This window comes from Cervus elaphus, chromosome 7 (genome assembly GCF_910594005.1).
Source record: "Cervus elaphus chromosome 7, mCerEla1.1, whole genome shotgun sequence".
Taxonomy (NCBI): Eukaryota; Metazoa; Chordata; class Mammalia; order Artiodactyla; family Cervidae; genus Cervus; species Cervus elaphus.
The window spans coordinates 45,536,520-45,561,865 of record NC_057821.1 but is presented as its reverse complement, the minus strand read 5'-3'; the positions used below and the strand labels follow the sequence as shown (position 1 = coordinate 45,561,865).

Below are 25,346 nucleotides of genomic sequence, written 5' to 3'. Positions count from 1 at the left end.
TTTCTTAGTTTAGTAAGAATACTGTTTTAATGATGTTCAGCATCTTTAAAACTTTTATTTGGTTTATCACTGCAAAAAGAATGCTATTTTCAATGCAAAAGTTTTTTAACTAAAATTAAGTAGCAATCCCAGTCATGTCAGCCATTTCACTTTTCAAAGAATGACCTTCCTAAAGCTTCACATTGATTCCAGGGATTGTGATGAAAAAAATCAAACCATTATTAGAAATCAGGTAACTAATTTTCCTCTTCGAAGCCAGTTTGAAGACACTCATTTTTTAAAAATTGTTAAAAAAATTTTTTAATTGTTAAAAAAAATTTAAAAAGAAAAGCAAACTGGCATTATTAATTAGCTATGTGTTAAAGTGTGAACTTGGTTCATCGTCTCTCATGTTACCAGCTAAGACCAGGGGAGAAGCAATAAGCATATAGTGGCGGGGGATCAGATGTGACCCAGCTTGCTTTAATGAAATTATTGAAAGCAGGCCCCGGCCAAGACTGTCCTGAGCAAATCGGGACATACCGCCACCCTTTCCCGGCTCCGTCCTCAGACTGATTCATTCTTTAACCACACTTGCTCCCTTAGTGACCTCATCCAACACTGTAATTTTTAACACTGACATCTCCCAAGTTTACGTGTCCAGCCCAGCCCTGCCCCCTGAACCCAGGCCATAGGCCTGCTGCCTACAATGACATCTCAGGGGCACCCCTCACCTGAAAACACAACTGCCCCCCACCCCACCCGGAGCTCCGCAGCAGTGCCATCCCCATCAGGGCCCTCTCCAGCCTCCCAACTGCTCACAGAAAGGCCCCAGAAGTGCCTGACTCCTTTCCTTACTCCCCCGTCTGAAACCCCACGTCTGCTCTGCCTTAGAAACACACTCCGTGTCCTGTCCCTCTCCCCACCTTCACGGCCATGAGATCCAAGTCATTTTCTGCCATCTTCTGCCCCAAAAGTATAACAGCCTCCTCCCTGGTCTCCCGGTTCTGCCTGTGCTCCTCTAGATTCTGTTTCCAATCCGGCAGCTCAGAGCCCCCCAAGGGTCTCCCCAGTTCTTGCAGATCAGCAGGCCACCCCCACCCTTACCGTGATCCACAGGGACCTCTGAGATCTGGCCACCCACAAACACTCTAACCTCATTTCCTGTCTTGCCATGAGTGTTCATTCTGCTCTGTGCAGAGCGATCCTGCCTCCAGGCCTGGTCTCAGCATTTACACTCAGCATTTTCTCAGCACCTCCCCAACCCTACACCCCAGCATCACTGAGACCTTCTGTTTAAAACAGCAACACGGGGACTTCCCTGGTGGTCCAGTGACTAAGACTTTGCCTTCCAATGCAGGGGATGCAAGACAATGCAGGACAAGGCCTTCCAACGCAGGTTCGATCAGGGAACTAAGAGGCCAAAAAACCCAAAACAGAAGGAAAAAATAACAGCAACATGCCCTTCCCCTCCGGTGCCTCCTCCAACCCCATGTCCCCTTCCAGACTTAATTTTTCTCTGTGATAACATATCACTATCTGATACTCAAATATTCTTAACTGCTTTCATTGGAGTATAATATAAATACTTTGGCCACCTGATGCGAAGAACCAACTCATTGGAAAAGACCCTGATGCTGGGAAGATGGAAGGCGGGAGAAGGGGATGACAGAGGATGAGATGGTTGGATGGCATCACCGATGCGATAGGCATGAGTTTGAGCAAGCCCCGGGAGTTGGTGATATACAGGGAGGCCTGGCGTGCTGCAGTCCAGGGGGTCACAAAGAGTGGGACACGACTGAGCGACTGAACTGAACTGATACATACAGAGAAAAGCACGTGTCCCAGGAATTCAGTTTGCTGAATTTCCACAGTTAGAACGGACCCGGCACCCAGATCAAGGGACTGCATGCTGTCAGCACCCCAGACGGTCCCTCTCCTGCACTCTGCCAGTCACTTCCGCCCCCGCTCACCCCACCGTGCAGCCGCTATCCTCACTTTTAACAGCACAGATTAGATCTATTTTTGTACATTACATGGAATCCCATAACGTGCTCTTTTTCCGTTTGGCTCTTGCTCTCAGCACTGTATCCGTGAGATTCATCATACTCCTTATGTGGCTTGTAGGCCTCTCATTCTCGTCGCTGTAAGGCAGCCCAGGCGTCACATCTCAGACTACCCAGACGTGATGGGCCTCTGATGTCTTCTGATGGACCTGTGTGTGTCTCTCTGTTGGTAACTCATGATACATCTGATCTGTTTGTGTATTGGCTATCATGTAAGTGGCATGAGGCAGAGATTCTTTTCTGTTTAGCTCTCTTCTTTGTCGATGTTGCTGTTTAGTCACTCAGTCATGTCTGACTCTTTGCAACCCCGTGGACTGTAGCCCACCAAGCTCCTCTGTCCATGGGATTCTCCAGGCAAGAATACTGGAGCCGGTTGCCATTTCCTTCTCCAGGGGATCTTCCTGACCCAGGGATTGAACCTGTGTCTCCCACATGGGCAGGCGTATCCTTTACCACTGAGCCACCTGGGAAGCCCTCCTTCTGTGTTCCCAGTTCCTGAAATAGTATCCGTCCAGCAGGAGATGTTCAACAAATATTTGTTGAATGAGTGAATGGATGTGTGAAATCCTTTTTCCTTCTCTTTTTAATAATAAAAGAGTCATGAGCCAATCTTCCCCTCTCTCCAAGGAATGTAAAAAAAATTCAGTTCTGTATTTTAAGTACTTGAATTGGAACCTCCAGAAAGACACAGAACAATCTACTGCAGGAAAACGTCACCCGGGACGCACGTCCCTGGACAGTTGCATAAGCTACTCACCATCTGGTGGACACATAGTCCGTATACGGCGGCTGTGACCTTAGTTCTCTCGCGAGTCCAAAGTCGGCAATCTTCACAAGTTCTGGACCCATACAAAGCAAGTTTTCTGGTTTCATGTCCCTATGGAAAAAACCTTGGTAATACAGAGAGGAGAAACAATAAATCATCGTATCTAGACATATTTGATTTATTAACAAGATGTAGCTGGACCTCTCTGTTCTAATTAGGAGCGTGAACTTAGGGGGGAAAATAAACCTTATTTATTGTCTATAAAATGATGGGAGGTGGGAACCATGGTTTCAGAATAATTTGGCAAGGAAATTCATACAGTGTATATGATGGGTAAAAATAAATGTGCACATGTATTTCCTTTTCTTTTTTTTTAATGTTTATTTATTTCTTTGGCCGCACTGCGTCTTAGTTGCGGCACACAGGATCTTTGATCTTCACTGCGGCACGTGGACTCTTTATAGCTGCGGCATGTGGGATCTAGTTCCCTGACCAGGGATGGAGCTCGGGCCCCCTGAATTGGGAGCAGCGTCTTAGCCACTGGACCACCGGGGAAGTCCCTCCATGCGTATTTCTGTTTGTGGATCTGGTGCGTTCAGGCACTGGGTTGGTACTGCCACGTGACGATCATCTCTGTGAATCTGCACAGCGGCCCTAAGGAGGCCCTGTGATCACGAGTGTGTAACAGACGAGGAGGTTCAGCCTGGAGAGAGGCAGTCGCGTGACGCTCAAGGAGGGCTGCACGTCAGCTCACGCCCATGCAGCTGGTCTTCCTGCTGCTGACAGTGTAACCGCGATTCCTTGAGTATAATCCCTTATTTGAGAAGTGCATTAAGCACAACAGGAACACCACACATTTGAACCAACTCCTTGCTTTAAAATCATTTAACAGCTCAGCTCTCTCCAGTAGCTGCCTTGTTGGCAATCCCAAACATTATAATGCTTATTTATATCAAATAAGCTATCAAGTGAAAGTCGCTCAGTCGTGTCCGACTCATTGCGACCCAGGCCAGAATTCTCCAGGCCAGAATACTGGAGTGGGTAGCCTTTCCCTTCTCCAGGGCATCTTCCCAACCCAGGGACTGAACCCAGGTCTCTCGCATTGCAGGTGGAGTCTTTACCAGCTGAGCTACAAGGGAAGCCCCTTACTGGCCTAACTAACGTATAAAATAGATGGTTCCTGAAGCTACACGGCAGCCCCATGAAAATGAGGCAGAAAGCCCTCCTTGCAGACGTCTAGGGAGCATGTAGAGCACACCGGCTGTACACAGATGGCCTGTATCCTAACGACCCTTCCGGGTGGAGAATGAAGAACGGCCAGTCCATCGGTTGTAGGTGATCGTCATCATTCCAAGAGGGTTTGAGCTCGGAAGACTTCTCTAAGCCTGAACTGTTCTAATCCCTTCAGGGCAGCTGTGGGCTGTGTGTGACATCTGTACTCCTTACACCAGCTAGCTATTGAGATCCATTTCATTCACTTCCAAGAGAAACATGTCGTAATTGCATGATGAAGACAGGAGAGGGAGCACGTGACATTAATCTATAAAATCTTACAGAATTAAACCAGAGTTGAGGTTTTCCCCACCTTATATAGCATAAATATATTGGTAACTTGGTCCTATTTTAACCAAAGTATTAGTTCAATTTTTTGACAGCTACTATTTTAAAAGTGTCTGTTTTCTCAAAGGATTACATCTGAGACATTTAAATACGACAAGAATAAATTAGCTTTTGTAAAAATGTCTATTGTTCTTGAGTTTGGTTTCCCAAATCACAATGGAGACACTTAAAAAGAGATCTCTAGATTACCCTTTACTTTTAGCAACAATTTTTAAATCCCAAACTAGTTTCCTCTTTCAATCCCTTATGCTCTGAAGTTGCTGGTAGTTGTTATATATCCAAGAAATCTAAACCAATTTTACTACTAGCCTAAAAAATAACAGTAAAACACAAAACTCTTTACAAAAAAATCAAAAGAATTCATGAGGCTTTTGATTTTTCACACCACACTTGCTCTATTAGCATAAATTAACATATGCAAAAATCAAGAGTTACCATGCTGATCAGAGTTTTAAAATGGGTTGAAGATAAGGAATCCACTACGAACAATAAAAATAGCATATATCCTTAATTTTAATCAACAAATGACTGACTTTTACCAATCAATTGTAGCAAATTATCATGGGTTTTAGATTTTGAAAGACCTTAACAGCTTATATGAGACTGGGGATTCAAGAATGTTCTTACAAGGTTTATATGGGATTCAGCATGGCACTTTTAAGAGTCTCATGCTCTACCGACTGAGCTAGCCGGGCGGCTAGCATGGCACTTTTAGAAAATTCTATGTATTTCTGTGTGGCATTTTTAGAAAATTCTATTTATTTCCTGTAGCAGTTAAAAGAGAAAAGAAAATATCAGATGAAACATGAGACTAATGATGGTGATTTTTGAATGCCTGTGCTCAAAATGCAGCAATGGTAGCATAAACTTTTCTCATTTAATATCTAAACAGCTAGTGATTCTAAACATTCATTAACATTTTTCATAATAATCATATTAACTTTTCAGGTTAAGTTACTTTGGTTTGAGAGAGATGCAAAAAACAATATCAGTTATAAAATTAACATAAATAAGAAATTCATAAAAATAAGAGCAAGCATTTGATTTCTTCAAGTATAGAAATAACTATGTGTGAATACTAAGGAAAACTAGAAAATACTATAGCTTGGGTGGCTTTAAACTAGTTAAATGTTAGTAATTGGTCATGATAGATCAAAGCATTTCAACCTTTTCCAAAAGAGGAGACTTATATTTTTTTCATTTCCATAGTAAAATTAGGTGGAATAAGGTAGCAGGGTGGGTTTATTATGACAGACTAAATGCTGGTGATCAAACTGTTAAAAAATTCTGATATAGAGGAAGATAATTATAGATTATAGAAATTCTATTTAGAATTGTAGAAATTCTGAAGTTTTTAAATATGTCATTTAGTAGGCACATATTCCAAAGTTGTAGTTATCTAACATAATATTATTTATTTAATAATAGCTTACATATAATTCCTATCCATAACTGACAATAATCTAAAGATGTAGGGATATAAAACCTACCATGTTTATGGATAAATGCCAGCCCCTGCAATATCTGATACATAATATTTCTGATGACAGACTCAGGGAACAACTTGTTTCTGTGAAGAAATGAACAAATAAACAGTAATGTAATTCAGTTTGTAAAAAGAATGGTATATACTAAAGGTACAGTTATAGAATCAGAGCCAATGTTTTGTGCATGGGTCTTCAACTGAAATGGAAAAGAAGGTTACTTGAATAAGAAAGCCTTGGAAATTATTCTCAAAAACAATATTTCAGGAAGTTAAGCTACCAAAAACAGTGTAAAAATAGCACTTAACCTCAAATAGCCCTTTTACCATGTACAATTGTTAGTAGTTTAATTCATACTTTTTTCTTATTATTTTTTAAATTATGAAAGTATGATAACACATTTATAGGGGACTTGGAAATAATTTACAATTTTGACATTGAATAATATTCTAAACAATATCACTTTTATTTCCATTTAATTTAGAAATCCAGAATTGAATCATGAAATTTCAAAGCTTACTCTTTTTTTAGTGTTCATTTGCAATTGTATTAACTACTTCCATCAACAGGTTTATATATTTTTTTAAAATCAGATGAATATATAATATTTGTTGCATTTATATGTACTTAATTTTTTCTTCAAAATTATATCTCAACATATCTTTTTTATTATTTTATACATTTAAAAGAGCATAAATTATTATTCAAAGCCAAAAAGATTACCCATAATCACACCACCTGATGAAGAAACTATTTTGACTTTTCAGTATCTAATCCAGTCATAATCCACATGTATAATTCTTATATGTCAGTGTTACATAAATATAATTTTGGTTTCTGGTTTTTACCCACTTGTAAGCACTTTCAAATCAAATCCCTTATGACTATACAGTGGAAGTGAGAAATAGATTTAAGGGACTACATCTGATAGAGGGCCTGATGAACTATGGACGGAGGTTCATGACATTGTACAGGAGACAGGGATCAAGACCATCCCCATGGAAAAGAAATGCAAAAAGGCAAAATGGTTGTCTGAGGAGGCCTTACAAATAGCTGTGAAAAGAAGAAAAGTGAAAAGCAAAGAAGAAAAGTGAAAAGCAAAGAAAAGGAAAGATATTCCCATTTGAATGCAGAGTTCCAAAGAATAACAAGAAAGCCTTCCTCAGAGATCAATGCAAAGAAATAGAGGAAAACAACAGAATGGGAAAGACTAGAGATCTTTTCAAGAAAATTAGAGGTACCAAGGGAACATTTCATGCAAAGATGGGTTCAATAAAAGACAGAAATGGTATGGACCTAACAGAAGCAGAAGATATTAAGAAGAGATGGCAAGAATACACAGAAGAACTGTACAAAAAAGATCTTCACGACACAGATAATCACGATGGTGTGATCACTCACCTATAGCCAGACATCCTGGAATGTGAAGTCAGGTGGGCCTTAGAAAGCATCACTATGAACAAAGCTATTGGAGGTGATGGAATTCCAGTTGAGCTATTTCAAATCCTGAAAGATGATGCTGTGAAAGTGCTGCACTCAATATGTCAGCAAATTTGGAAAACTCAGCAGTGGCCACAGGACTGGAAAAGGTCAGTTTTCATTCCAATCCCAAAGAAAGGTAATGCCAAAGAATGCTCAAACTACTGCACAATTGCACTCATCTCACACACTAGTAAAGTAATGCTCAAAATTCTCCAAGCCAGGCTTCAGCAATATGTGAACTATGAACTTCCAGATGTCTAAGCTGGTTTTAGAAAACGCACAGGAACCAGAGATCAAATTGCCAACATCCGCTGGATCATCGAAAAAGCAAGAGAGTTCCAGAAAAACATCTATTTCTGCTTTATTGACTATGCCAAAGCCTTTGACTGTGTGGATCACAATAAACTGTGGAAAATTCTGAAAGAAATGGGCATACCAGACCACCTGACCTGCCTCTTGAGAAACCTGTATGCAGGTCAGGAAGCAACAGTTAGAACTGGACATGGACAAACAGACTGGTTCCAAATAGGAAAAGGAGTACATCAAGACTGTATAATGTCACCCTGCTTATTTAACTTATATGCAGAGTACATCATGAGAAACGCTGGGCTGGAAGAAGCACACGCTGGAATCAAGATTGCCAGGAGAAATATCAATAACCTCAGATATGCAGATGACACCACCCTTATGGCAGAAAGTGAAGAGGAACTAAAAAGCCTCTTGATGAAAGTGAAAGAGGAGAGTGAAAAAGTTGACTTAAAGCTCAGCATCCATACAACTAAGATCATGGCATCTGATCCCATCACTTCATGGGAAATAGATGGGGAACCAGTGGAAACAGTGTCAGACTTTATTTTTTTGGGCTCCAAAATCACTGCAGATGGTGATTGCAGCCATGAAATTAAAAGACGCTCACTCGTTGGAAGGAAAGTTATGACCAACCTAGATAGCATATTAAAAAGCAGAGACATTCCTTTGCCAACAAAGGTCCGTCTAGTCAAGGCTATGGTTTTTCCAGTGGTCATGTATGGATGTGAGAGTTGGACTGTGAAGAAAGCTGAGTGCCGAAAAATGGATGCTTTTGAACTGTGGTGTTGGAGAAGACGCTTGAGAGTCCCTTGGACTGCAAGGAGATCCAACCAGTCCATCCTAAAGGAGATCAGTCCTGGGTGTTCACTGGAAGGACTGATGCTGAAGCTGAAACTCCAATACTTTGGCCACCTCATGCGAAGAGTTGACTCATTAGAAAAGACCCTGATGCTGGGAGGGATTGGGGGCAGGAGGAGAAGGGGACGACAGAGGATGAGATGGCTGGATGGCATCACCGACTCGATGGATATGAGTTTGAGTAAACTCCGGGAGTTGATGATAGACAGGGAGGCCTGGCGTGCTGTGATTCATGGGGTCGCAAAGAGTCGGACACAAGTGAGTGAATGAACTCAACTGAACTGAAGCACTTTCATAATCTCCATAGTTATCACTTCTAACGGCTACAAAATAATTACATCAGTATTATCCATTGTAATTATCAACCTTTTCTCCCATTGATAGTTACTTATTTTAAATAGTGCAGAGAGACAAGTGAAGCTTTGTATAGTCCTTTAACAAAATATACTGACTGTGATCACTATGGATATTATGCATCAGCATTAAAAGAAAACCTGTAAGTGGATAAATCAAATAAGAAATGTATCATCACTGAAATTACAACTACATAAAAAGCACTCAAGCCTGCATACAGGGGTTAGAAAGAAATTGAGAAAAATAAACACCAATTTGATCGGTAGAGATTTTCTTTACTTTTAACTGCTATTAATGTCATAATGCTATCAGCCTGGAACATAACACATATTCAGTATTTGTGAAAGAAGGAAAAATATGATTAAAGAAAAATTCACTCATCATCCTTACTACTTGAGAGAGAAAGTGTGTGTGTGTGTGTGTATGTGTGTGTGTGTATAAGAAACACAGAGAGAGAAATCAGCATCAATCCACTGAGAAATTCATCTCATATTTTAGGATCTTTTGCTGAACATCTCTGGCTTTAAAGACAGGCAAAATGGACATTAATCTCCAGATGTGATCAGTAGCTACCACGAAAATGTTATTCTTGCCACGCGCATGCACAGGACTGAAACGGCCCTTGTGTAGAGCGTCTGTTCGTGTGTTTAAAGGAGCCTTTCCCGGTGTTGGCGGCACGCTGCTGTCACTCACGTAACCATTCTGATGGCCCGGCTCATTAGGTCCTTTCTTAAACACAACTTCGTTTTTCCCTCCATTCCTTAATTAACCTTCACAAGATGCGTGGGAGAGCAAGGTAGACGCTTTTCTCCGTTTTGCCCAAGACCAGCTTTATTACTGAGTATTAAACTATAGATTTTGTTTCAAAAACTATAGATAGTGTGTTTATATGAAATATTTATCCTGACTTCTAAGAGATTACAACAGAAAAGTGATGGTTCTTCTCCAATTAGACATTATCCTTTGATAAAGATAACAGCTAATTTAAAGCTACCCCCTTGGACCCGTGTATTGCAAAGTGTGATAATATTACAGGGCTCCTAAGGGACTGATGGAGGAGATAGTAAGGGAAAACTTAATTTTCATAAAGACATACCTGTCTTTCATTAATTGATAGAGGTTTTCTTTCATATATTCAAATATAAAATAAAGATGGTCATTTTCTCTGATAACTTCTTTCAGTTTGATCACATTGGCATGATTAAGTTTCTTCAGAGACTGCAACAGAGCAAGTGAATATTACAAATTCTTAAGGCAAAGGTACCGAATTTGGCAAAATCTCATCAATGCTAGGTATGATAATTACCTTACATAATTTTCCATTTCTTCTAAATTCATTAGTGTATTGTATTTTAATACGTATAATATTTTACACATCTTAAAAACACCTTAGTACACCTATTTAAAATAAGCAGATGGGGCTTCCCTGGTGGCTCAGGGGTAAAGAATCTGCCCGCGAAGGTAGGAGGCGTAGGTTCGATCCCTGGTCTGGGAACGACTACGGAGCCTGCGCGCTGGAGCCCCGGAGCCGCGACTACCGAAGCCCGAGCACCCTCGGCCCCGGCTCCCGACGAGAGACGCCGCCGCAATGAGAGGTCCGCGCACCCGCAGCTGGTGAGGAGGCCTCGCTCGCCGCAGCCAGAGCAAGCCCGAACAACAGCAAAGACCCAGCGAGGCCACAAATAAAGAAATAAAATCTTAAAGATAAAGTAAGCAGTAATTGTTTAAGGAATGAATGTACGTGCCGAAATAAACCAGGTCAACAATAGCTATCAAGGATTTCAGTCTCACTTTTTTTTTCTTGGCCATTAAATAGGTTTAACCTTGTTTGTGACTTAACCGTGTGCAAATCCATGCAAAAGTCTCCGAAAATGTATCCACATTGTACACATAAGATATAAAGAAATGGTATGTGGTAATTTTAAAAATTGTCTTTCCTTTGATAGTATGAATTAAAGCACTGTTTTAAAAGTGAGAGTGTACTTTCACGGCTATATTTAAAATGGATAACCAGCAAGGACCTCCTGAATGGCACAGGGAACTCTGCTCAATGTTACTTGGCAGCCTGGATGGGAGGGGAGGTTTGGGGCAGAATACACATACGTATACATGTATTTATATGGCTGAGTCCCTCTGCTCAGTCCACCTGAAACGGTCAGAACACTGTTTGTTAATCGGCTACACCCTAATACAAAACAAAAAGTTAAAAAAAATGAATAATAAATGGAGACCACGGGCATTAAAAATGTGAGTGTACTTTTAAATGTGTGGGTACAGTTATTTTCTGTTCTCCACTGACATTCTGATGAGAAATGAGTTTAGGAAGATAAAGAAAAACATAAGAAACAGAATTATCTTTGGTCTGCTTCCCTCAGAGAACAGAACAGTCTCCTTAGCTACCATCCTCGGGAATGAGAGACGTGTGGGGTAGAACTGAGGTCTTCTCAGGTTCTTCTCATCTCTGGGCTTTTACCTTAACTTCTCTCAAGTTCATACATTCATCCCAAGAATAGAACTTCCTCTTCATTCTGAAATTAAAACAGAAAAGTTCAGTGCCTGGGGACCGAGGGTGTGAAGACAGAGATTACACCGCTGGCTCTCACTCTATTATTAGTTCGCTCCGGGCAAGCTGTGTGTCTCTCTTCCCTCCTCCTTAAAAGCAGATCATTTCCGTTCTGTGCATCTCAGGGCCACTTGGGAGGCTCATGGCCAGGTCACTTCTTGGACAAATTACCTACTGACCCTCCGTGCCGCAAATTCCTTAGCTATAGAGCTGCTGCATAAGAGAAGCTTATTGTAAATGGCTTAGGTCAGCACTCAGGAAATACTAGATGTTCCTATTTTTACCAGTATCTGTGGTTGGCTACAATGAGATAACAAGGGCATCACTGCTATTATTTCTAAAATACTCTTACTGAATCAGAATTTCACTTGTACGTATTCAGGTGCTAGAAATTTATGAAGGAGCTTGAAAAAAATTGAGGGCTTACTGACTTACCAAAAGATACTTTTCAGTACTATAGCCATATATGTCTTGCTGAAATGAAGAAAGTCCAGCACAATGCTCAATTTGAAATAAAACACAAGTCAATTCAAATATAATATAAAAGTACTTTCATCCAGTGATCAAATCCATCCAAAACTGTACATATAATCTCTATGATTCTTAAAAAATAATTGCAGAATTTTTAATAAAACTTTTAGAGGCTAGTTAACATATTCAGGTTCTTTTTCAAAATTTAGGACAAACTGAAACGTTTATTCTTCTTAAAAATCTGTACTAGCTGCAATCCACATGTACTAACATGCTACTTTCTCCTCAATAGTTACTACTTCTTATCAATACTACTTTAAAGTGATACAGGTATCTATATGCAACAAATATAGAAGTTTCTTCACAAAACAATTATCCCAATTTCTTAGACCAATTTAAAGAAATTAATTTAATTGTAAGAAGTTAAACCAATTTGTTAGAATTCCTTTTAGACTCCCTGCCAACTTCTCTTCCATTTACTTATTCATCCAACACCTGCTACGTGCCCGGATGATGAAATCAGGGATGGTTACCATGGTGCTTTCCATCTCACAGGAAATCGACTTTAGTTAACACAAAACAGACATACAGATCAGCTTTAAGGATCATGAGATAAACTGGCCAGGCCTCAGGCCTTGGTGATGAGGCAGTGTTTCAGAGGAGACCTGCAAGACAGAAGGTGCCAGCCAGAGAAACAGCTAGAAAGAGCTTGGCTGGTTAGAAGAAAGGAGAGAACTTTCACCTCAGGCTGATCCTTATTCCTTGAACGCCGGAGGCTGGCTTTCAGGGCTCTGAGGTTACCTTTCCTGTTCTGCTTTTTCTCCCATAGCACTGACCACCTTCTTACACACCATATAGTTTAATTATTACGTTTAGACCTTGTCTCCTCTCCTCAAGCACAGCAGTAAGCTCTTTGAGGACACCTCCCCCTGCCTGATCGGGTTTTGAGACACAGTTTAAGTCTCAATAGATGTTCGCTAAATGGTGGCTTGATGGATTTTGAAACCCCCAGGTGGGGCTCTTGAGCAACCATCCCACAAACAGGAGACCCTCTGGAATGGAACTGCCTCTTAGGTCTTTAAAGGACACAGAGCTTAATAAATATTGTTAATTTAATGAGGTGAGAGGGTCTTATCACCAGCCCCTAGAAGGACCAAGTTATAGCTTTTTTTACTTTTTTTTCTGAAATGGCAGCAGATACTACAAGGTTTATTACCAGTGACCTACAATAAAATTTCCCAAAGGAAAATCTCTCCTGCTTCCAGGACTTCATACATGCTATTCTTACAGCTTGGCTATGCCTCCCTCTCCTCTTCATAGCTTTTTCTCATTCTCAAGATCTCATTTTCTGTGGGATGTCTTCTAAGATGACACCACGAGACCCAACCCTCATTCTCATCTTCTTACCCCTCTCCCCCTAGGAGCCACAGCATTCATGAATTTTATTGTAAATCTTTCTAGTCCTTTTAAAGATATTTTTACATATAAATTTATGTGTGTGTAATGAAGTATTTGGGTGCATTTATATAATCACTTAGCCTATAACTAAGAATGATTTCATCTCATTTTGGCTAATATTTACACCTTGCTTATTACTTTCTTCTCTTATTGCACCAGTTAGGGTCTCCAGTACAATCTTGATCAGTAGGGGGTACAACAGGCATACTGGTCTTAAAACCAACTTTATGAGAAATAACTGTACTATTTCACCTTTCAGGTCAGGGAAATTTCTTTTTATTCCTGTTTTTCATTTCAGTTATGTAAACACGCTAAGTCACTTTAGTCACATCCAACCCTTTGCGACCTCATGGACTGCAGCCCATGAAGCTCCTCTGTCCATGGGATTCTCCAGGCAAAATACTGGAGTGGGTTGCAGTGCCCTTCTCCAGGGGAATCTTCCCAACCCAGGGATGGAACCCACGTCTCTAAAGTCTCCTGCACTGGCAGGAGGTTTCTTTTTTTTTGGGGGGGGGGTAATTATTTCTTTTTTTTCATTTATTTTTATTAGTTGGAGGCTAATTACTAGCAGGAGGTTTCTTTACCACTAGTGCCGCCTGGGAAGCCCATTCATTATACATTATACATTTACTTACTTGATACTAATGGCTATTTGACAATACTTTATAAACATATTTCCTTATATACGTAATATTTTAGATCATCATATTGTAAAGTTTTTAACATTTGATAAACATTTGTTAAAGCATTTAAATTTTGGATGATCATCCTTTGGTTGAAGCGGTAATCAGTTTCCAAGACTTGTTGCGGTGGAAGCCAGCTACCGTGTCATGAGAACACTCAAGTGACGATCTGTAGAGCCCCATATAGAGAGAAACTGTCTTTATATAAATTTTTCTTTATATAAAAAAAAGAAATTTGGACAAAGAAATATGCATCAAGGGAAGCTGACATGGGAGGTGCATAGAGAGAAAATGCCATCGATAAGCCAAGGAAAAAGGCCTAGGAGAGAGCCCTTCCTCCCAGCCCTCAGCAGGAACCAACCCTGCTGACACCTTGACTTTAGACTTGTAACCTCCCAACTGTCTCAATAAATCCCTACCATTTAAGCCAACCAGTCTGTGCTTAAACTGGCATGTACAGAAGTCCAGTCTGAGCCACACTGTGTCCCCCCAAATCCATATCTTGAAGTCCTAAACTCCCGGTACCTCGGAGAATGACTGCATTTGGAGACAGACCTTACAGAGGTAATTAAGGTTAACAGAGGGCTTTGGGGTGGGTCCTAATCCGATATTACTGGTGTCCTTATAGGAGGAGGAGATTAGGACCCAGACATACACAGACGGAAGACCAGGTGAACACACGGGGAGAAGAGAACTGTCTGCAAGCTGAGGAGAGGGGTCTGAGGGGAAACCAACCCTGCCAACAGCTCGATCTCACTTCCAGCCTCCAGGCTGTGGGGAAATAAATACGCTGCTTAAACCACCCGGTCTGGGGTACTTGGTGAGAGCGGCCTCAGCAAACTGACACGGCGAACCAGCTTGTAAGTGCGTCCTCCAGCCCCGGTCCAGCCTGCAGATGACTGTGACCTGGGCCGACCTCTGCCATCACCGCAGAGAGGCCTGGAGCCAGAACCACAGCTGAGCTGCTCCTAAATTCCTGACCCACAGAAACCATGAGTTAATAGATGTTTGTTCTTGTCTTAAATCACTAAGCTTTGGGGTAATTTTTTTTTAACATATGATAGATATCAAATACAGTAGATTAAAGAAATAATTAGGTTAATAATTCCTCTATTTCATATGGAGCTCAGGGAAATACCATATGCCATTCAGAACTCAGCCTGATATTGTGAATACCATCTGATTTTGAGGCCTGTTGTTTTAAAGAAATAATAATAATCTCTACTCTGTACTCTACTTTAAGTGCTAAAAAAATTTCTACGTATTACCTCCAGTCTCAGTTCAGATTTGTCATGCATAAGAAGCAGAGCCCTAAACAGATAACCAATGGGAAGCTTCGGTGTAACAGAGGGAGCTCAGCCTGGTGCCCTGGGACCACCCAGAGGGTGGGGTGGCGTGGGGGGTGGGAGGGAGGTGCAAGACGGGGGGGGGGACCACATGCACACTTATGGCTGGGTCACGCTGATGTATGGCAGAAATCAACACAACCTTGTAAAGCAATTACCCTCCAATTAAAAATAAATAACTTTTTTTTCAAAAAGCAGAGCCCTTATTTTGCTGAACAAATCAGAAAACTAAACTCATATACGTGGGGACCAGCAGAACTCCTTTCTTGCAGTGCTGTCTCCAGAATGGCATTCCACCATGGCCTAACAAGGGTGGGGTCTGCACCAGACTTCTCTCTGCGCTTGTGTGCGTTCTCAAGCAAGCAAAGGAGAGGAACAGAAAGACGGGTGCACGTGGCAGGGTCGCCCGCGGTACCTTTTGATGGCCACCAGCTCCCCGGACTCGTTGCTCTTGCCCATGAGCACGCTCCCGTATGTGCCGTCCCCCAGCTGTCTCATGGTCGTGTACCGGTTCATCTCGGAAGAATGATGCAGCGCAGGCTGTCCACGGGAAAGGACGTCTTTGTTGAATATAAATATAAACGCGCCTTTTATTTTTATTCGTTTCTGCCCTTAGACCGTTGTTGCTACACTGGTGACAGGTTTTGTCATCATTAAATACAGGTTCTTCCCCAAGATTCTGTAGGTTCATAAGATGCAGCAGTAAGGAATCTGGCAAGGAAATGGTGCTTCCATTCTTATGAACACCCTGTAAAAAAACAAGAATAAAAGGAATGCTCATTAAAGCATCACTTCCAAAAATTTACTGGTAACCTAGGAAAACTGTAAGATAAATACTAATTTTTTAAGCACATGTCAGTAAATCACTTGTGCTATGTGGAATGACGTTCACATATGATAGACTGCTGAAAATCACTGTAGAATGCTTCATTTATTAATACATGGTACAATACATTTATTAATACATGTAATGAAACTGAACCCAATAAACATTGACTTAATGATGTTTGTGATTCCTTTTTTTTTTTTTTAATGACTATAATAGAATCTATGGGCTTCCCTGGTAGCTCAGCTGGTAAAGAATCTGCTTGCAATGCAGGAGACCTTGGTTTGATTCCTGGGTCGGGAAGTTCCCCGGAGAAGGAATAGGCTACCTGCTCCAGTATTCTTGGGCTTCCCTGGTGGCTCAGATGGTAAAGAACCAACCTGCAATGTGGGAGACCTGGGTTCAATCCCTGGGTTGGGAAGATCCCCTGGAAGAGGGCATGGCAACCCACTCTAGTATTCTTGCTGGAGAATCCCATGGACAGAGGAGCCTGGCGGGCTACAATTCATAGGGTCACAAAGAGTCAGACACAACTGAACGACACAGCAGCAATAGAATCTATATGAGTCCACATCAGACTGTGCAAAATCAGATTCTCCAATATATCCATTCTTAGAATCTATTTTTGCATCGTGCTTAATTTGGACCACAATCCCTTATGTGAAATTCCTGGGCCAGATGTGTTTGGAATCCAGGTATTTGCATATTTTAGAAAAGAAATAGAGGGCTTCCCTGCTGGCTCAGGGGTAAAGAATCCACCTGCAACACAGGAGACCCAGGTTCCATCCCTGGGTCGGGAAAATCCCCTGGAGAAGGAAATGGCAACCCACTTCAGTATTCTTGCCTGGAAAATTCCATGGACAGAGGAGCCTGGCAGGCTACAGTCCATGGGGTCACAAGAGTCAGACTCGACTCAGCGACTAAACCACCAGCCACAGAAAAGCAGTCGGGTACATAACATCTCCCAAAGAGCATCTCAGCGCACCTGCAGGAGAATGTAAGAGAAAAGAAACGAAGACCACAAGTGTCCTCACATCACTCGGGCCCCATTTTATTTCAAATGAATTTGCACAAAGTAATTTCTGAAAAGTCATCTTTCAGAGCTTTGTGGATTTCAAAACTGCAGAAAAGGGGTTGTGGATGTGTATATATTGGAAGGGTACAGGTTTCTATAGGTTCTGATTTTATTACTACAATAAAAAAAAAAAAACGAAGTACATAAAGCCATAGTACCTCCTTCATTACAACTGTGTTCAATAATTTCCTCCCACTCTTCTGTCTCAATTCAGCTTTCAAGGAATATTTCTCATTTCATACCTGTTTATCATTCTTATGTTGCTTTAAAAAAATCGATCCTCCTGCTACAAGGCTGTATTCTTAGCTGCAGAAGGTAACAACGTTTGGCACTATGAAGGGACATAGCTTGTTTTAAAATGTTTTATAGGGAACTCCCTGGAGGTCCAGTGGTTAGAAACTGTGCTTTTGCTGTCGAGTGTCCGAGTTTGATCCATAGTTGGGGAACTAAGATCCGACAAGCTGCGTGGTTCGGCCAAAAAATAAAATGCCTTTTATAATCTGTTGCTTCAATCAATGATTATTTTTCCTTCACTGTAGCACTACTTCCACATAACAAAATCACAGAAATTCCTTCTCTATTAGATGCAGAAATTAGAGCAACAAGAATATATTGTAGTTGTCAAAGTACCCAAGGCTTCCAAAAATAGGCTTTTCTGCGGAAACACCGCAGAGAAGTGCACTAAAGTGATGTAGTTCCCTTTATACAGGAACACATTTGTCCACAGGAAGCCCCGGAAGAACCTGTGGGGCTTTTAAATAACAGGGAGTGCTTTCATTTGTCATTTATTTTACTTCAGGATAGACAGCAACCCCTTCAAAGGTGCGTGAGTAGTTTAGGCCACACTACCTCTGTGGCCAGGAACTTGACAAAGAGATCTCGATAGTAAATTCCATTTCTATTTAGTGGTTCCTTCATCTGGCTCAGTTATGTCTTAGCAAATGGTTTCAACAAATGACAGCAAATGCTTTCCCATTTGCCTGAAAATGAAGTTCTTTTGCAAGTGGTCTTTACATTATACATAGACACAGGTTCTAAACATGAGGGTATTAATATAGAGGAAGGCAACATCCCCCTGCATGGTTCCTGACTAAAATGTGTATTTGGTTTCCTTAATTTTTCCATTATCTAGGTAAGGAAAGACAATTTTGAAAGCTCTTTGGGGGTCTGTTTGGTAATACTCCGTGCTATGATTAAATAAAACATGGGCTATAAAACATACCCCTTCTGATCACGTAGAATTTTATTAAGTCAGTATTTTGCAGTTTATTATCAGATATTAAACTGCCTGACATTCTTTTTTTTTTTTGGCTGCACCACACGGCTTGCAGCAAAAGTACCAAGTTCTAACCACTGAACCACCAGGGAATTCGCTAAATTGCTTGACATTCTTTTCTAGCTTCTCTATTTAAAGTCTTTTACCCAAGTGTGCTCTCCAGAGGTTTACCATTTTTTCTGGTTAAGTAACAATACAGAGAATAAATTTGTCCAAAAGGCCACAGTGTTCATCATATCAGTAACAATGTACAACAAAAACGCAGAGGGATTAAATGACCTAGGATCGATCAAGAGAATCAATGATGGAGTTAGTCTAATAGTTGCATTAGCCTGAAGCTGTTTGGTTTTTCAGCGCAGTCCCCAACTTCTAAACAATCCATCCTTGCTAGCTTTTACAATCACTAATGCAGCTAAAAAAGAACCACCCCTCTTCACTCCCAAACCGTGTAAAATCTACCCCACAGTGAAGGCTGCCCACCCCCACCACCCCCTAAAGATTCCTAACTCCTCACCCTAACAAGGCAAGATGCTATAAACAACCTGGAAAGTACACAGGGGTTCTCCCCACCCCGATGACACCGTGGGGCTAGATCTGGCTCATGCTGATAACCTGGAAGGACACTGAAAACTTAGGCCAGAAACAGTGAAGGGAGAGTGAGTCAGGGAGACGGGAGTCTAACTGGAGTTCCTTAAGAAATTTATTTTCACCCCACCCCAAGTTACTGAATTACATTTTAATGGGATAAATAGTAACATCTTTTCTTTGCAAATCTGCTGCACATGCAACAGATTATTTTCATGGTAACACCTAAGTGAGGACAAACATTGAGGATCTGAGAGGCAGATGGTGATTGTAGGAGCCTCTAGAAAAGGACAAAAGAGAAAGGAGTGAAGAGGGAGCTGCCCCGGGGTGGGAGAGAATTTCAGAGGTAAGAGGTGCCTGAAACGTGGAAATTTCACCTTGCAGTGGCTCAACCAGCTGCAAAAGTGGGATGAACTGCCTCTTTCTCTTCCACCGTAAAGAGCATCGACCATATACCACCACAGTACTGTTACAGCACAACAGACCCATCAGTCACTGATGCCTTCCTGCTCCAGCTTGGAAGCACAGAGGTTTTGTTTTTGTTTTGGAGTGGCTGTAATAGAAACCTCACTCCAAGTCTTCAAAAAAAGGAAAAGAAAAAACACTGGAAACACGGTTTGTTTCAAGTGCTATAGCATAGGATACTTACATTCAGGGAAAAATAAAAGAGGTACACGGCAGTTTCTCAGCTTCTTTTGTTTGAGGGGGTGAAGATTATGGGTATGACATGGATTTTAAAAAGTCTGATGTGTGGTTCCAAGACAATTGGAGTTTACACAAGTTTACATACTATGCTCCCAAACAAAGCTTCAGAAAGGTCCCTTTTGAGTCATTTGAATTACAATATAAACAGCTGTCCAGGGTGAGAAGCTGACCATTCCAGCTGTCTCCTTATCCCTCTGAAAACAAGGATAATGGCCCAATGTAGACAGGCATAGATGTATAAAGGGTTTTTTAAATTATTCCCATGTACCTACTCACTTGAGGGGCTTTCCAGGTGGCGCTAGTGGTAGATAACCTGCCTGCCAATGTAGGAGACTCAAGAGATGCAGGTTTGATCCCTGGGTCGGGAAGATCCCCTGGAGGAGGGCACAGCAACCCACCCCAGTATCCTTGCCGGGAGAATCCCATGGACAGAGAGCCTGGCGGCTACAGTCCATCGGGTCGCAGAGTCAGACAGGACTGAGCGACTTAGCGTAGCACAGCACAGCATCTCCTCACCGACGGCACGGAAACAGCTGTTCTCATGAGTGCAGCGAAGGAAGGTCCTAAACGGATTTACTAGTCAAAAAGCAGTATATGCAATTTACAAGACAGACTGCCTATAGGTCCCTAGTTCACATTCAATGATATTTCTCCACAAACTGCATGTATTCTTCTCTGTTGTTGTGTTGTTCAGTCGCTAAGTCGTGTCTGACTCTTTGTGACCCCATGGACTGCAGTACGCCAGGCTTCCCTGTCCTTCACTATCACCCGGAGTTTTATCAAATTCATGTCCTTTGAGTTGGTGATGCTATCCAACCGTCTCGTCCTCTGTTGCCCCCTTCTCCTCCTGCCCTCAACCTTTCACAACATCAGGTCTTCTCTGTGGACCCCTGGAAGCTAATTCTGCAAAACGCACTAAGTCACTTCAGTCGTGTCTGACTCTGTGCGACCCTATAGACGGCAGCCCACCAGGCTCCGCCATCCCTGGGATTCTCCAGGCAAGAACACTGGAGTGGGTTGCCATTTCCTTCTCCAATTCTGCAAAATAGGGGTGTATTAATATGATTTCTTTTGCACAAGAATATTTCCATGTATGTATTTCAATATGTATGCAACGAGGCAAAACACAAGTAAGTGTAATTTAACTATGATCCTCAAATAATTTAACAGAATTGTTAGGAACTTGGAATTTTCTACAATCAAGTTACAGTACTTTCTTATGAGTTATACACACCTTATATTCTGGATTAAGGGGAAAAAAAACATTTATTGAGAGGCTCAATTACAGACTTACATTAAAGAAATACTCTTACCATTTCTCTCCTATTCTAGTTGTCTTATTTTTAGCTAAGTGCACAATTAATGTAAACTTGAGCTTTATTCTCAACAGCTTCTACCAACTAATAAGGGATTTAGAAAGGATTAAAGAAGATTAAGACAGAGGGCAAATGGAGGGTAAAATCTGTGTCTGCCCAATCACTGAGCAGATAACCTCTGCACCTCTTCAACTTGCTTTGGTACAATCTGCCCTAATGTTATTACTCTAAGGCTGGAATTAACGTTTGTTTGTTTTTAAAGTAACGCCATAAAAATCATTAAGTTGTTTAAAAAGCAAAACAGAAAAAAAGTTATCAAACTAACCAAGTCATACCTTTACAGAAATTAAAAGGGGAAGCTTTTGCAATGGGAAAACAAAGATTTTGTGTTTAAAAAATAAAAGCATGGTGTTCTGTGCTAATATTCACAAACTGTTTTAAAACGAAGCAAAACCAAATCAACACACACACACACACACACACACACACACACACACACACACACACACACCCCCCAACAAATAGATCAAACACCTTGCCCAAAGCCCGTTTTGCTTAGGCAGAAGGTGGCCTCCTTGGGCGGAGCGAGGGGTCTCCTTTTCCGGTCACTTGGTCCCTCGGCCCCTCGGCAGAGATGGAGGTTGTTGGGGGGGGGGGAGGAGAGGGGACGGTAAAGACAGGCCGAAAGGCTGGAAAGTAACTTTTGCCTCCATTACTATTTCGACTCTAGGGATTGTTTTTCTGATTAAAATAACTCCGATACATTTGACTCTATGAGAATTCCGTTACAATTAGAACAAATGCCTGATCATTTAAAAAGATTAAACACAATTACATAAATTTCTTTCCGTTTAGAGTTTAGATTACAAACACCTTATAAAAAGCCAGTTTTATTGCCTCCCCTCCCCGACTCCAACTCTGTCCTTAAACTAAGTGCCCGTCTTATTTGCAAGTCAGGAAGCAGTTTTCATTCCCTGACGCTCTGATTTCTGATCCCCCCTTCCCCCGCCCCGCAGCAAACCAGGACCCTTAAGACTCCGGGGGCGCAGCCCCGCCGGCCTGCGGGAAGGGGTGGTCCTGGGGGACCCGCGTGTCCCGCCGACCGCAGCGGCGGGCTCGGCGTGGGGGACCCGGGGTCCCGCTGGTCCACCCTGCGCCGGGATTCCGCTTTTACCTTGGAGCCATTTGGGATGCACGAGTGAGCACTGAATTTGGACCCAGTTTCTCTTTCCTCCTTTTTCATTTTTGTAACAGTTCTGAACTCAATTCCGCTGCCTTCCCGAGACCCGATCCCGCCCCCTCACTCCTCAAGGCAGCGTCCCCTCCAGCCCAGGCACTAAAGGGAGAGGGGGAGTCCCGGGGTGAGGGCGGGGGGTACGATGGGAGACTCTAGGGTAGAGGTTCGGGGGGTGAGGGTCTCCCAGGCTAATGTATGCCCACGGTCATCCTCCAACCCAGGACTGAACCCCGCCGTCTAGCGGCGCAGGAAAGTGGCCAGGGGCGCTTCGGAGCAAACCCACCGCGCTGGGAGCAGGTAGATCGTCCCCGCCGGCCAGCCCCGCCCCTCCCCGAGTCCTCCTCCCTCCAGTCCTCCACCCCTACCGGTGTCCAGGCCCCTTCTCTCAGCAGAGGTCGGCCCCGCTAGGACAGGGCGCCCGGGGAACATGCCGGGTCGCCTCGCAGGACAGACTCGCGTCGGACGGACGGTGGCCGCCCCGCTGCCCGCTCGGGATTACCTGCCCGCGCCGGCCGCTTACCTCGTTCGCTCCCTTGTGAAGCTCCGGAGTCCAGTGTGTTCCATCTCCTAGGAAACGGCGTGCGTGCGTCCACCTCCGCGCCGCCCTCCCGCTTACACCCCGCCCACGGGGCGGGGCTGAGTGAGAAGGCCCCGCCCATGGGCGCTCGCCCCGCCTCCAGAGGGGCGGGGCCTCCGGGAACGCCTGGAAGGCGTTGGAGTTCCTGCTTCTCTGCTGTCTTCATTTGGGGCTTGTGGCAGTCCTGATTACCTTCGCACTTATTTATAAGAAGTTGGGTTGTTTGTCCTTTGTTCCGACTCGTTCTGTAAAGTCTTGATTCATTAAATCTGGTTCCCAGGTTTGTGAAGAGCAAGAGGAAGCCAACTGTTCGCCTCGTAATCCTTGTATTTTGTTTAGACATGTACTGCCTGGGGAAAACTGAATTGCACTGGATTGCAATTCTTTATATTGGTCAACTTCACACATATATGTTAACTCCTGGGCCACACTTCTGAACTCATTTTCACTCATTCGTTCAAAGAATTTAGTACACAGTCACGGTGTAAGACTGTGGTAAATCCCAAGATAAATGAGTTAATGGTGAATAAATACACAAGTGATAGTAACTAGCCTCGAGTTGTGAGAGAAGGGCACACTTGTGTTTCTACCAAGAAGAAGCTCAATTAACTAGCAAAAAGGCCCATAAATCAGAAGCATGAGACATGGGGTGGTGATGTACCTGCTAGCAATTATCCATTATGTGTCAAGGCTCTGGAATAATGATAGGATAGCAGGACAGACATGATCATGGTTCTGTCACAGCTTAAAGTGAAAAAAAAATGGGGAAAGTATTCATAAGAAGCATAAGTTAGATCATGGAGGTCTTATAGCCTGCCATGAAACTCACCAGGCAATAGCAAGAGGACTATGAAGAATTTTCTACAGAGGAGTGACATGCTCACTTTTGCATTTCAGAAAGATCACAAAAGCAGCAGTGGATAAGGTAGATTTCAGCAGTGAGTCTAGAGGCAAAAGAATAAGAAGGAGGGTATGGCAATTGATCAGGAAAAAGTGGTGGATCCAACAATAGCAGTAATGACAGAGATAGAACAAGGGCTATTTAGGAGTTCAAATTGACAGGACCATGTGACTTAGACGGGTGGTGCCATCCTAGCACTGGGACCCTCTGAACCTGCCCCTGGGTGGTCCCAGAAGTTTCAGGCAGAAGCCAGGGAGGGCTCACATGGAGGAGATCAAAAGACATTGAAGCCAAAACACTCAACTGGAACTTTAGCCAGGAAGAATCCCTATGGATGACTTTGATCGTCTTGAAGGGCCACAGGGCAGGGTTGGGAACCTGAGACCTGGCCCGTCTGTCAAGGAGCAGCTACTTCACTGCGCTGTGTGTGCACAGACTATTCAGTTCACTTCATAACTTTCACAAATAAGCCTAGAATCTGTCTTGCTTCACAGGAAGTCATAAATTATATCACCTCAAGTGTGTTTGCTTCTGTCAAAGGAATTTGTGGGGCTGATCTTTATCAATATGTTTCTAGGTTCAGCAACTTTGTTTATGTTTTATTCACTGACTTAGATGATTCTACTGTAATACGATATATCATCAAATTCCTGACCAAAAGGAAGTTCAAAAGCTCTGAAAAAAAAATTTTTTTAATACTAGAGGGACATCGTAAAGGCAAGTGACTATTGAAACCCCAATTTTCATTCCCACTTTTTTTCATTTATTAAAATGCATACTTTTTGATTTGGGTCACCGTGAGAGGAGGTTAAAGTTTAAAAACTCAGGAAATCAATGCAACTTTTTAAAGCATGAGAAGTAACTGTACACTTCATGTTTTAAAAACACCACACATATATATAATGGAATATTACCCAACCATAAAAAGGAACACATTTGAATCAGTTCTAATGAGATGGGTGAGCCTAGAGCCTATTATATAGAGTGAAGTAAATCAGAAAGAGAAAAACAAATATCATATATTAATGCATATATATATATATATATATAAACTAGAAAGATGGTACTGATGAACCTTGATGCAGACATTGAGAAAAGACTGGACACAAAGAGGGAAGGGGAGGGTGGGATGAATTGAGAAAGTGGCATTGAAACATACGCATTACCATATGTAAAGCAGATAGCCAGTGGGAATTTGCTGCATCACACGGGAAGCTCAAACCCAGTGCTCTGTGACAACCTAGTGGGGTAGGATGGGGTGGGAGGTGGGAAGGAGTTTCAGGAGGGAGTGGCCCATGTATACCTATGGCTGATTCATGTTGATGTATGGCAGAAACCAACACAATATTATAAAGCAATTATCCTCCAGTGAAAAATACAGAAATTTAAAAAATCAAAGTAAAGACCAT

At 42.3% G+C, this 25,346-nt stretch overlaps 1 protein-coding gene across 1 annotated transcript in view; it reads right to left on the bottom strand.

Moving 5' to 3' along the window:
- The window catches only part of MAK (male germ cell associated kinase), a 48,823-nt gene extending 25,890 nt beyond the window's left edge, over positions 1 to 22,933 (bottom strand). The window contains exons 1-6 of the mRNA XM_043908840.1: positions 22,825 to 22,933; positions 15,855 to 16,187; positions 11,392 to 11,446; positions 10,015 to 10,136; positions 5,922 to 6,001; positions 2,803 to 2,935 (exon numbers count right to left, since the gene is read on the bottom strand). Coding sequence (XP_043764775.1) covers positions 2,803 to 2,935; positions 5,922 to 6,001; positions 10,015 to 10,136; positions 11,392 to 11,446; positions 15,855 to 15,955 — 491 coding nt within the window. The 5' untranslated portion in view covers positions 15,956 to 16,187; positions 22,825 to 22,933. The remainder of the gene's footprint in view (positions 1 to 2,802; positions 2,936 to 5,921; positions 6,002 to 10,014; positions 10,137 to 11,391; positions 11,447 to 15,854; positions 16,188 to 22,824) is intronic.
- Between the last annotated feature and the right edge of the window lie 2,413 nt (positions 22,934 to 25,346).